Here is a 14,009-nt window from a genome sequence, read left to right on the forward strand (position 1 = left end):
GCTTCTATGGAAAGTTATGAACTTTCCTTTTGGTGGCTACTCTCATAAAACAGCCTGGTCTGAATTGCCCGTTTTTGTGTCAGTGTGTTGTGTTGCAGGAAAGGCTATTTTTTTTGTTGTGCTTATTAGCATCAGGTGCATATTCATATCATATATGATTCACGTTTATATGGTAATCTATTCCAAAATTGAGAGGAATCACAGTATGTCCTGGAGCAGATTGATGGAAATATCAAAAACAGAGCTAAAAAAAATAAAATAGAATTCATACATGTTCTTTCTCAGACTTGATGGTAGCCTGCGTTTCTGGTAACGATGTAGGTTATTTTGCACACAGTGTGTTTGGCTTTCTGCCGATGTCACCAGTGTTTTACGGACTTCTTAGTGCTGAGACTCCTTTTCTGAGATCACTTCATAGTAAATTCTGTTGAGGATTAATGTCTCATTTGTGGCAAGTCATTTAGTCAAAACTTATAGCATTGCCACTGAATGAGTACTGGGACTACGCTGTGTTTACCTGGGAACATGTTTTGTCCAGGGGAAATACTGCAGTTTAATTAGTATGTGTGGCATATTCTTGGAGTTAGTGTTGTTAGTGCCCCTGCAGCCTCTACTGGGCAGGGGAAATGCATGGTTAACTATCTGCAAGCTACAGTTCAATTAATAATTTGAAGTGATTTTGATACCGTTACATTTCACGTGACATAAAGTTGCAGTTTCCTCAGCTTGCTCCATCCATGTCCTGTGAGCAATTCTGCTTCAGGATCTCAGCTAATGTTGCCTGGGCATCCCTACCAGCGGCCAACTGCTTGGTTCTCCTGGGCACTTAAGGCTTTGAGGTCTCTCCTCAAAGCCTTCTTCTTGCTTTGAGAAATTTACTGTCTCTAGTAATGACCTTTCTCATTGCCTAGCATCAGTCTGTTAAGGGAAAAGGTTAATTGACGCACACAGGTAATGTGCATCTTTTGATGTGGAAAGGTTCCAGTGTTAATGCTTGAAGCATCTCCAGCGGAAGAGCTCTCAGGGAGTGGAAAGGAGCCTTTGCTAATGACCTGTTTGATTTTAAATTCCAAGAGGTGCAGCATTTCCTGTAATGACCACTGCCTTGTTCAGCAAGAGCTGAGACCAGTTGGGAAGTAGTGAAGAGGGGTTTTGCTTTCAACTTGGCTCTGCCTTCAGCGTATCCGACTGCCTCTTCTGCCTGAGGCCAAGAATGCTTTAAATTTACAATTAGAAGATAAAATACAGAAAGCAGGAGAAAGAAATTTTGTTAACCATTGAGACCCGTGGCAAACGGAATCAGAATCTGTGGATCGATATGATAACGTACACTGGTTATTAATAACTGATCCTGAAAATGGGAACATTTTTCTCCACAGTGAGGTCTCAGGTCCTATTGATGTCATCACTTTTAGACCTAATTCAAGTAATTGATTTGGTCACAGGAAGAAGCTAAATCTAATAGAGTAGTAATGCAAGAAATGACTTTATGCCATTCTGTGCATAACTGTTTCTGTTGTTCTGTCTGCTTATGAATGCACATAACAAGATAGCTTCTGCTGTTGTTGGTAACAGTAGTGACCTTTGAGGAGACTGGGATTTTACCTGTTAATTTGCTACCATTATTTGGTAATCCAAGAGGGCCTTCTGACTCTTAAAGAAACTTCACATTTGCTTAACTTGGTATCTGCACAGTTCAGCCCCTTTGTATCTGACTAAATGTTTTGGATGTCATGGGCAAGACTTAATGACTAATACATGTCATTGAGCAATGCAGTCATACGATGAATCAAATTAGAGGAAGTGCAGGAAGGTGTACGTGCTGGGAAGGAAAATTGGAAGAGAAGGTAACATGAAATTAATTTTATGCATCCTTATTTGCAAGAACTATTTAGACTGCCTGCTTATAATGGAAACAGAAAATGGTACACGCAGCCTTTGAGATGATTGCAGCCTTCTACACTAGCAGTGCTTGCTGACTGCTTGTATAAATGTGAGTTTCTTTGTAGTTGAACTCTGTTGCAAATCGGAGAAATCATTCTGAACACATTAGTGGTCTTAGGCTCTTCTCTTGTCACAGACTGTACTTCTGGCCTCTGGAAAGTGCAGGCTGGGGCTGGTTACTCATTAAGTTTACAAAAGCTCGTATCTCCTGTCTAGTAAATCTATTGGGAATAGTTTCCTGGGCTCCCACACTAATTGCTACAGAGATTCCAGGCAGATTCCGTCATCCTTGTTTTCTGCCTGACTGGGAATCTGAGAATAAAAGGGTTCATGGCGGAATAATGAGATTGCTGGACAGTGCAATGCTCAGCAACTCTCCCCAGCATCATATGAGAGCGGAAGGGGAGGGGTGAGCAATAGAGATGATGATGGGAATAGAAGGGACTGTCTAAATCCCTGAACTCCCTCCCTCCCCCATCAATACTGCATCTTAAAAGAAGACTTAGAATCACCACAGTTTTCTGGTGGGAGGAATTAGGGGGAGGTCAGGGCAGGGGCAGGCTTTTGTAAACCAGAGTCTCCTATAAATCCCTTTCAGGCCCTAAAGCCGGATGCCTCCACCTTCATGTACAAAGGATGGGGAGCTGATGGGGGTGCTGAGCTGATAGAAAACCACTGACACAGATTAACAACTGTGTGTGTAGAAGGTGCACCAGAGCAAGGCAAATATAACCAGAAATGGGCTGGAATAACGATAGCCTGAATGAGAGAATGGTTAAGGTCAGCTGAGAAGTTATGGTGTGCGATCTTGGCAAATGCTTGGACTAGAGAACAGTATCTTAAAGCTTTTCTCAAAAAGCAGCACTGCAGTGAAGGCAGAGAGCTGTGGGCAGAGTCAGAGCTATGACGGCTCCTGGCTGTTTGATACCTGCCACTGTTACTTGTCGCTGTGAGGTGTGGGGTTTCCCAGAGACATTCCTGTTGATGGATGGCCCACAGTTATATACAGAACATGGCAAAAATGGCAGAGCTGTTTGTGCTCTGGCATGTAAAAAATAGGTTAAGTTCTAGTGCTTCCACTTTCAGTGTGAAACAAAGGCAGGACTCTCACAAGGAGCATTACCTATTTCTCTGATACCATCGCTAGTGGACTAGCTCAAAAATTAAAAGAATCCTTAGAAGCAGCAGATGAGATATTAAACCTCGGTCAGTATCTTAAAACATACCTCTGAGATGCATGTGGTGATTGGTAGATGAGCTTTTATTTTCTTAGACTACTTAATGCTAGCTAACAAAATGTCTGTTTTCTCAACAGGAACTTCATACTCTGAAAATGATAGCAGTTGTTCATCATCCCCATGTGAAAATGGTGGGAGCTGTAAGGACTTGGAAGTGGGGTACCAGTGCACCTGCCCCATGCACCCCATAGCCTACATGGGCAAAAACTGTGAACTCCTCTATGATGCATGCACTAAACACCATTGCCCTGCCCATATGATCTGCAACAGGACTCCAGGACTTCCGGAATATGAATGCATCTGTATGCCTGGCTTTACAGGTATTGATTGTAGCATTAATATTAATGAGTGCGAGAGCAACCCTTGTAAAGATCCTCGTTTTGTATGTGTAGATAGTGTAAGTGGATACGCCTGTAAATGCCAAACAGGACTGAATGGAGAAGGCTGCCAAAGCTCTATGTGCTCTAGCCACCTCTGCCTAAATAATGGGACATGTGTCGAGGGTCCTGGGGACTATGCCTGCATCTGCCAACCTGGCTTCACCGGGGCCCACTGCAAAGACAACATTGACGAGTGCGCTTCCAACCCATGCCAGAACGGAGCCATCTGCCGAGACAGGGTGAATGAGTATAGCTGTTTCTGTGTGCCTGGGTTCCAAGGATACAACTGTGAAATAGACATCAACGAGTGTGCATCCCGGCCCTGTAAAAACAATGGCACCTGCCTGAATGAGATGGATCACTATCTGTGCAAGTGCGTCCCCGGCTACACAGGTACCCTTTCATGCTCGTGTACTACCCTGCTGGTTGGGTTACATCTTGCTATTCTTGTAACTCCACATGTCTGCTGCTGACAAGTTTAGTAGTGCTTGTAGCTGTCATGAGAAGCTGTTGTTTTACAGCTATGAGACTAAACCTGTTTCTGTGTTAGAGTAATGTTGTAGTGTTTGCGGCTTCTAAGCAATAGTTGAGGCTGATTTCCATAGACAGTACAGATGCTGAGAGGCATGGATCTAAGAATGAATGTAGGGGCACAATCCTAGTCTAGGAGCACTAGATACATGTAGGTGTGATTAGCCTCACTATGTAACAAAGGGAGATATAAAAGAGATTTAGTATCAGAAGGAGTACAGTTAGTGTTTTCAAGTATGACTGTTAAACTAGTTTGTAGTTCTTTGTCCCATCCTACAGTATTTGTCCAAGGGGAGTAGTCTTTAGAATAGTGTGGCTTTCATTTGGACACTTCTTTTCCAATTCTTTGATGTTCAGAGAATGTTTCTTGGCGCATCCACGCTTTTGATGACTCAGAGTAATCTACACCTGTGAGTTATCTGAAGGCAGTGGGAGGTTCTCCTTCTAGCCCTGGTATCAGAGTGGAATGCAGTTGTCCTGTGCCCATTTCTGCCTGGTACCACTTAGCACATGAACTTTCTCAGCCTTCCACTGTCACAGATTGAAGTGTTTCAAGGGTTTGGTTGGTGTGAAGGAATGCTGCTGATTACCAGCGGAATGCAACATCAGGAATGTGCCTGATGCTGAGTCACTCTGATAAAAACGAACAGAGGCTTGGGAGGAAAAAAACTGAATTTCTCTGTAGGCCTTAAGATAGCTCCCGATGTGGGGCATCAAACATAGTTTTGCAAATCAGTTTCTTTTGACTCTTTTCTTGAATCGTATGTTAAGGATTATGGGATTCTGCTGATAAGGAAGTGATAAAATAACTCAAATGGCAGGAGGAGTTTGTACTCCACATTATTCTGATGCTGGATATGAGCTTTATGGCCTAGCACTCCATCCTGACCTCAGAGGTTCTAGCCCCCCTGTTTACTAAGGCAGGTTGTTTCCTGGTGCTTTCAGCTGGAATTTGGGTGAAGGGAGTTTTGCATGGGTATTGACAGGTTTGAATCAGCAGATTAGGGGGCCCACATTCCTGAGGATTAGGATGGCCACTCCAGTACGTCCTGAGCCTTTAACGAGAAGCGGAGCTTAGATGGATTGGCAGGTGCCACTGCAATGACTAACACGTGGAGATGATGTCAGGTCATAGACAATTTCAAGTGGTGGAATGTAGAATGGCAAGATAGTTGCATAGGAGTTTGCATGGGAGGTCTTATTCTGTCAGTGAAAGCTGAGACTTCAGACCAAAAATGCCAGAATTCTTTTTACTTTCGGCCTAAATTTTAGTAACATTTCATCATATGACTTTACCATCTTGCCTTGCTCTAATGCTTTTTTACTAGGTGTCTCAAAGCGAGTTACAAATATTATTTAAACAGTGGGATCAGTGTCTTGGAGAACCAGATAGTGATCACTTTTCCCATTCCCAAACTGCAGCTGCCTTTGATGTAGAGCACTGGATCTGGTTAATAGCAGCACAACACAAGTGAAGAGTACTGTGTCTGACTTAAACTGTAAGAGCTACATAATATACAAAAGGTTAAATAACACTAACTAGCAGTGTGATTCTTCTCATCCCTGTCCTCTCTGCCCTGAAAGGATTCCCAATCAAGACAGCTCTTAGAGTTTTAAGGAGTGTATGCAAGTCAGATCAACATGGTTTACTCAGAAATTGAATGTTGTTTGTGAGGTGCTGTCTAGTTGGTTGCTTCAGCAAACCCAAATGAGAGAAACTAATGCTTTGTAAATTCTGGAAACTACTTCTAGTTTTGTTTTAAGACTAACATCCAGAAGTCTATAGAAAACAATTCCATTTTCCAGTAATAATGAGAGGTCCTTAATCTCTAAGAACTGCACACTGTTCATAAGCTCTCAGTGTTTTTACAGCAAAATTAGGAAAGATGGCTGTGCTGGCCGGTTGGATTTGATAACATGGCTTTTGCAATTCCAGCTCAGAAATGCAAGCAGCACATGTATACATTGATGGATTTTTAATACAAATATTTCTCTCTTTTCTAACCAAGGTATAAACTGTGAAGTGGAAATAGATGAATGTGATTCATACCCTTGTCAGAATGGGGCCTTGTGCAGTGATCACATTGGGTTCTACACCTGCACCTGTATGCCAGGTTATCAGGGAATCCAGTGTGAGGTGGACATCAATGAATGTATAAGCCAGCCATGCCAGCACAATGGGACATGTCAAGACCTCATTAACAGGTGAGAAATCTGTATTTGTGCAGTTAGATACCAGTACTGATGTAAAATTCTGCTTAGTGCGACCTACGAAAATTGGAGTAAAATCCATGGAGAGAATTGGATTTAGTGTTTTGTACATCCCAGTGGTAGTAACTGAAGGAGTGATTAATGGCAGCATGTTATGAGAGGGGCCTTTCCAGTAGCAGAACTCCTCAGAGGATTAAAAGAGGGTGGAAAGTGGTTCCTGTTGTTGTTTCTATCTGACATCAGATGCAAAGGGTAGTGATTTGCAGGTCATGATCAGTGCAAGAAGCTGGTGAGAATGTACCTGTGTGTCAGTGTGCCTTTTCACAGGCATACTGTAGGTTTAGAGATTGCTGAGGTTCATCTGCTCTGTTTTTAGTGTGGCTTGTTTGTTCAGAAGGAACAGTCTTTTTCCTCTGCCCACAAATGTGTATGAAGACTGACTCTAGTCAGCCCAATTTGCTCTTTCCTCACACAAGCTCAACAACTAAATCAGGAGCTTCTGCATCACTCTGTTTTGTTGCCCCACAGTTACAAATGTGACTGCAGTGACACGGGCTTTGAAGGAGACCACTGCGAGTTGGATATCCTGGAGTGTGCCTCTGGGCCCTGTCTGAACAATGCCACATGTATTGAAGGAATCAAGAACTACAGCTGTGCCTGCTGGACAGGTAAGTTTGAAATCTATTTTGTATGTCAGCACCTGGGCATACTGCAACAGAGAGCACATGCTGAGTTTCCCTGTTGAAGTAGTAAGGATTTAACAATCATACAGCATGGCCTTGCGTGAAGTTCCATTATCCAAAACAGTGAGGCTACCACTGCATCTCCCTTTACCAGTCATCCAAGATCTGATCAACCTCTTCATTCGGAAATGTACCCTGATCTTCAACCGTAAAATTTCCTTCTTTTCTGCCTTTTTCCTGTGTGTGTTTTTCTATCATAAAGTAATAGTTTCTTGCAAATTGGTTATCTGGCTCCCTCCTTTGATGTGCTGGAGAAACTGGAGGACTCTGGGACTCCTTATGCAATGAGCTGCAATGTCTTTTGGCTTCTATTCTCATCCTCAAGGCAACTACAGTACTTGGGTGACTTGTTTTAGTGCAGTTGTGCATGAAGCTTACACAGATACCTTCTGGCAGGTTACACAGGGCAGCGCTGTGAAGAGGATATTAACGAGTGTGCGACAGATCCCTGTCACAATGGAGGTGTGTGCTTTGAGCGATCCAACCAGTCCTACTATGGATCACAACCTGACTTCCCCAGCAATTTCAGCTACAGCCAAGCAGCCGGTTTCCTCTGTTGGTGCCAGCCAGGCTTTGCAGGTAGGTTTTGTGGTAAATGTTGCCCCCTTTCTGCTGCAAATGGACAGGAGTTTGAGTAGATAGAAACGATGGGTGAAATACCACCCACCCTTTCCCCTGGTTTATAAATATCTATAAAAGCATGGATTTAAGAGCTGGGGAAAATGCTTGGAAGGAGAAACTAACAGTAATACTTTACTGGGGGAGGGAGGGGGTTTTTTTGTTTGTTTTTAAAGAAAAAGATAAGATTTTAGTCCACTGTTGTGCAGCAGTTCTAATTCTGCCACAGTTCCCTTTCCTGACACAGGCAAATTGCTTAAGCTTTCCTCACTTCATTTTGCATAATTGTTTCAATGATAGAATCTGTTTGTCAGGATGTTAGGAGTGACATGCACAGTTTACAGAATTCTTCCGCATTTTTAGAAGACAGAAAAGAACTGCAAAACATCATGAACGCAGTTGCCTTTCAATTTGTATCCTTCACAGATACATGCGTGCACTAACATTGGCAATTGGTGTTTTTGCTTCAAAGGGGAGACCTGCTTTACTAACATTGATGAGTGTGAGTCCCAGCCATGTCAGAATGGAGGTCGCTGCGTGGACCTTGTTGATGGCTTTCTTTGTCATTGTTTGCCAGGTTATTCAGGTAAGGCTGGTGAAAGTGGGTGGCTGGAATCAGGTCAGTCTGGCTGACTAATGCAGAGTTGCTGTGTTATTGTTTGGCTGCAGGACTGGATTGCAGTACTGAGTAGCCCAGACTAGGACTGAGAGAAACAGTGTAGAACTCAGTAGCTTTGAAGGGGCATTTCTGTCATTGCTAAAAAAAACCAACATAATTTTGAGCAAGCAAGTTGATAGACTCTAAACTTGAATTTGAAACAGCTGTATGGAAAAGAGCAGACTATCTGGAGACCCACATCCTGGAGTGAAAGTTCTCTGGGAGAACTGTGTTTTGTATACGTGAACTATGAAATGAACAAAAAGAGCATTCAAATAAAACTTAAGAAAATACATTTTAAAAGGTGCATGACACTTTGAATGTCACAAGCTACTTACTGTAGCAGATTGGATCATCAGCACATAAAACATCTGGTAAAACATCTCTCATCCCTAACACTCCTGGATGATAAGAGCCAGAGTTTTTTGGCTGAAGGCAGTAATTTGCTGGGTTAGGAGGTCAAAAGGTCTTTGTGATGTGAGCAAATGCAGCCTTCTCTGTTTACATGGGAGCAGGGAGTTTAGATTCTTATACAAATGCTCTGCCTGACCCTAGTGGGCCAGGGGATAGTGAGTACACAGCATCAGCTCTGTTGGGAGGGTGCTGACTGATGCTAACTCTTTAATCAGTTTACAATGTTGATTTTCAGTTTTCTGCACCTTTCAATTCTGTCTGTACTCTCTGTTTTGAACAATTGGCATAAAAAAGCAGTTTGTAAGAAAGGTGGTTCCCAGCACAATCGTGTATTTTTGAGGGGGATGTAACCGTTCCTACCGTGTTCCTAGGCTGCCATCTCGTGGGAAAAAGAAAAACTTGAAGCCAGTATAAAATTGTCTTTCGATTTCTTGGAACAGCAGGTTGCAGCATTCCAGAGTCTTAGGTCTGTTTTATGTGGGAAAGTTTTGTTTTCTCTCTGTGGTCATAATGGTTGAGCAGAATTGGAGCAAGTTTGCCCAACTTTTTCCTGGGAAGACTCATCACCGCAGGTACTTTTACACCCAGAATCCCAAGTCAACTCCTAGTTAACGTGTTCTGTTAACTGGGCTGAATCGTTTACAATTTCATGGTGTATCTGGTTTGCTTTGGATTCCTAATTTAGGCTAGGTCAAGAAAAAGTTGTTTTTGTATGTGTGGCCTTTGAAAATGGACTCTTACTGAAATTTTTTTAATGGCTGCTTTTTCATTAGTTACAGTGCTGCACTCATGAACTAAGGTCTTGTCTAAAGAGATGGTTTAAAGTTTATCCTGCTTCTCATAATTCCCACTCACATGCGTGCCCTATTCCCTTTTCCTCCTTCATTGCCTCTGCACCCCTCACAGAGTTCAGAATTTCATTTTGCTCTGCCACACTGCAGATCTGTTTAATCCTTTCCAGTTCTTAGTGTGCTTATGGGTAGAAAAGCTGACAGGAACACAGGATGATGGGCAAAGGAGTGCTAGAGTTCATTCTGTTGCATCAAATTTGGGTTCATTAGTACTTGAAGGGGATTAGAAGGAAGTTGCTCTTCTGGATATTGCTTTTGGTAAAGGACTTTGTTTCATCTGAGGTAGTTCTGACACATTAACACAGTGAAAGGCTGTGAGCAGTCTCTGTGAGATCAGTGAGTGCATGTGGAGGAGTGAAGCTGACAGGGAAATAATAGCAATTAATCTCCCCTCCTTTGTCAATTAATCCCAGTACAGTCATGCTGGGTAAACAGCTTATTACTTCATATTAGGATCACAGAACAACTCTGTGAAGCTTCCCATAATGTTTCTGCTCAAAACACATTTCTGTGGCAGCTTAGATCTACCATGAACTTGGGTTTAAGCTGCCTCCGCTGATTAAAGTGAACTTGCTACTCTGATGAAGAACGCTTTCTTGGGGCGGCAGGGGTTCTTTTGGTATTTTTCTTTCTTCAGTCTGAGGAATTCAGGGGGGTGTTGAGATAACAATGTGAGTAAGGAGAAATTCATTCTTTGCAAATTAACTGCCTCTGTGCTGTCTCAGGCTATAGGGCTGCAGGGAGGTGAGCTGCTCTTCCTCTGAAATGTAGTAGTTGGAAAAGCAGGGCCTCTTTCCAAAGAGAGCTACATAATAGGTCCTGAGAGTCAGCCCAGTGCATTGAGTTGTGCTTTAGCAGAGGATGTGCCCTGAGAGGATATAAGAAGTGTGAATTAAAAGATTGCATGGAGACTAAATGAGGTAAGAAGGAGAATGAGTCAAGAGAAAAAGTGTATTAGGAGAAGTCAATCTGTAGTAAAAAAGACAAAATGAATCATTTATTCATAGGAATGTTTTCAATCCATCTTGTGTGCGTGGTTTAGGACAGGACATTAAAAAGAAGAAAAAAAGACTGGAGCCTCTGTTTGAAATGAGAACTGACTTTTAACCTGCAAGCATGTAATCACTGAAGTGGAATTGGACTAATTTGTTCTTTGAAAAGTTTTGAATGACTTGAGCACTCCTCATATTTCTGCTCCTGCTGAAGCTGCCTTCAGAAAGGCTGTGGCATTGGTCAGCCTGAAGGAGAAGGGAAGAGCGCCATCATTTCAATTGCAACCTTCCCTTGGTAGAATCTTGTGATCAAGGTTACATTTTGAGCTTTTTAGCACACGGCTTAGGAATGCTTGTACTTCCGTGTGAAATCAGAAGGTAACGTGGTGTAAATTTGGGAAGGATTGATCTGTCAGTAGTAATTGGAGTGCTTCCCAACCATTCCACTTTGTTCAACCATAATGTATTTGTCATTTGTCCTTAAAGAAGCAGGACACCTTCTGTGTAGCTGTAAATTGTTCCTTTGCAAGTGTGCCGGCCCAGATCAAATAGGCTTGAATTTCTGGGTTGGGAGTCACGAAGTATATGGGAGACGCTTCTTCCTTCTAACTGCCCTTGTGATATGGGTTGGCACTTGGACAGATTTAATTTATTTTTCACAGGTATTTCCTGATGCCAGATCTGCTGTAGAGATCTGGCATCCACAGAAAGAGCATTAGCGATTAAAGGACTTTCTACCCCTTCAACAGAATCACACTTTGGTACTACAGAGGAAGGGAGTAAGGGAGTACTTCATGAGACACACACACATGCCCGGCTCCCTTTCCATTCCATTTTGCATCTGCCTTCTGAGGCACAGCTCCATGGTTAATGAGACCTTTTGACTTTTTGTCATCTGATGAAAATGCTGGAAGCACGCACACTTCTGGATCCTGCTTCTTGTACCAGATTTGTTTGTTCAAAAACATCTTCTGAAATGAACTGAAATGAACCTGGAGGTATTCAAGGCCAGGTTGGATGGGGCCCTGGGCAACCTGATCTAGTAAACATGGAGGTCTGGTGGCCCTGCCAGGCAGGGGCGTTGGAGCTTCGTGATCCTTGAGGTCCCTTCCAACCTGGGCCATTCTGTGATTCTGTGAAATGCCAATTCTTGCAACCATGTAGTCTGTTTTGAGCTGTCCCTTTACATCATTTTTCTGACTAGTGGACAGCCCGAGATATGCCAGCTGACCACAGTTTGGAGAGGGTTACAAGAGGTGGAATGACTCGGATAAATTAAATTTTATTTCCGTACTAATTGAAATGGGTGAAGTCCAACTTACTTAAATCTTCAGGAGCAGGAGAGGCAAATACTTGGGCAGAGTGGTGTCCCAGAATAGCACTCCATGTAGGTATGGTGAGCAGGTGAGATGGCTGTGTGCTCATGGCCGCTGCCAGGAGAGGTGATTTGAGGATTCCAGGCAGCAGATTAGATCCAGATTTCTCTTGTTAAATGCTTATCAGCAGAGATGATCATTTTCAGTGATAATGGATTGATGTGCTGCTGAGCCACCACTTGCAGTATATGAACTGTGCAGATTCAATTTCTGTTTTTTAAGGTTAGGATGGCTGTCCCTAAAGCCTGGAAATAATTTCTTGCATTTCGGGGACACATTTACCAACAGAGTGAGAAAGTTGCTAATTGCTTTCTGAGAAATGAGTGGAATTTGGAAATCTGTCCAAAGTTAACATTTAATTTTCTGCCATTTTTCTGTTTTGAAGCCTCTGACATATTCAGTGCTGTTTTTTTTATCCTGTCCTCCCTCAAGAAGTTTTACAAATGACTGGGAACAAATCACGACTGAATCTTGTAACTTGCATGGTTGCCAGCATGTAAGAAGGGGGAATTAAAACCTCTAGAAAATGAATCATCTGATCATTTTCAATTTCTTTAGACTCCTTCGAAGACTATCATAAGCTGCTTTGGAAGATACCTTTTATAAGTATTTCATCTTAGACATAAATGTGTATGACCTGGAATTTTCACGGCATTGTATGAAAATACACCATCATCATTATCTGTCTCTGAGAAGACCAGACAGTCTAAATATATCCTTCAATTGATCCTGGGAAAAGAAGCAACTGCAGCTTCTAACATAATGAATTTGGAAAGATGTGGGGGATCAGATTCTGTGCTAATTTATGCTGCGTGATTTAAATTCCATATCTATATTTCTAATCAGCAGCATACAGAGACTCTGTATGTGTGTGTGTAAATACATATATAGGTAAAAATATAGATCTTCCTCAAGGGAACTGATTTTCTTTGGTCTTCACAGTTGTCGCTCTGTTGCAGTGGACAGCTGAATGAGCACAAACTACTTGTTTGCATTTGAACAGGAACGGCAGGGTCACCCTAGCTACTATAGATGGCACTGAAAATCTGCATGAGGATAGGACTATGCCTACACAACCCAGATGTGACCATCTGGGAAGTTCTGACCTCAACAGATCCTCACCATATCCCTGGTACATGGTATGTTGACTGGTATGTTTGGACTGAATTAGCACAGAAGAAAGTAAACAAACTGCAAGAGTTCCTGGAATGCTTTCTTTTAATATCTTGAAGTCATACTGCTAATGCAGCTCCCACACTCTTATTCCAGAGAATTTTTGTTTGCTGGGACCTTAAGTGGATCCTAACAAAGACTTGAAGTTTAGGAGAGAAGCTTCCAGATAACGTTTCTTCACAGAAATGACAACATCTCAGGCTTCATCACAACACAGAAGTTCCTCCCGGAACATTTGAAAGCAGCCACATTTTTCTGAAACCAGATCCTCAGTGAAATTGCAACAGCTGATTGTGTAAGATTGATAATGGAGAAAGAGAGCTTCAATTCTGCAGTCCTGTGGTTGAACTGGAGCAGCCAGCACAAAGCAGGGTGTTTCCTTCCGTTCAGTTAGAAATCACATAAATGTGGTAGTTAAAGCTTGAGACCTTTCTTTGTGAATGCTGCACAGTGGAAATGCTTGTGCACTCAAATGCACAGAGTGGAGCAAGATGGAGGAAGGAGACTGCATGAAGCGCTGGTCCCAATGCTGAATGCACAGCAGGGCTGGGGCTGCGCTCTGCATTTGGAGCTGTCCTTATTCATATGCTTTGGTGGTGGAAATACGGTTTTTTTGTCTCAGCCGGTAAAAGAAAAATCCATATTTTGTTCTTTATTTCACGGAACTTGGCACATTCACCTGGGAGGTGGCAAGGGCAAGAGATTGTCTCTTGACTTTCTGCTGCTGGAGCTAATGCTGTGGATACTGCAGGGTATTACTGTAATGCACCGAGGGAGAGCCCTGCAAGTACGCATTCTTTGTGTCAGCACTGACAGAGGCCAGCTGGGGAGGTTTAGAGCAGGGCTGGATTAGATCTCACTGCAGCGCAGGTCTCTGCTA

The 14,009-nt window shown here is 42.7% G+C and overlaps 1 protein-coding gene across 7 annotated transcripts in view; it reads left to right on the forward strand.

Annotated features, from left to right (window-relative positions):
* The window catches only part of CRB2 (crumbs cell polarity complex component 2), a 67,359-nt gene that overhangs the window by 35,027 nt on the left and 18,323 nt on the right, over positions 1-14,009 (forward strand). For 6 of the 7 annotated variants that reach the window (XM_015879030.1, XM_015879031.2, XM_015879029.2 and 3 more), the window contains 5 exons: positions 3,260-3,955; positions 6,103-6,298; positions 6,833-6,972; positions 7,444-7,626; positions 8,138-8,251. In XM_015879030.1, the coding sequence (XP_015734516.1) occupies positions 3,361-3,955; positions 6,103-6,298; positions 6,833-6,972; positions 7,444-7,626; positions 8,138-8,251 (1,228 nt within the window). In that variant the 5' untranslated portion in view covers positions 3,260-3,360. The remainder of the gene's footprint in view (positions 1-3,259; positions 3,956-6,102; positions 6,299-6,832; positions 6,973-7,443; positions 7,627-8,137; positions 8,252-14,009) is intronic. The other variant, XM_015879035.1, reaches the window with a different exon arrangement.

The sequence above is a fragment of the Coturnix japonica genome, chromosome 17, assembly GCF_001577835.2.
Source record: "Coturnix japonica isolate 7356 chromosome 17, Coturnix japonica 2.1, whole genome shotgun sequence".
NCBI classification, from domain to species: Eukaryota; Metazoa; Chordata; class Aves; order Galliformes; family Phasianidae; genus Coturnix; species Coturnix japonica.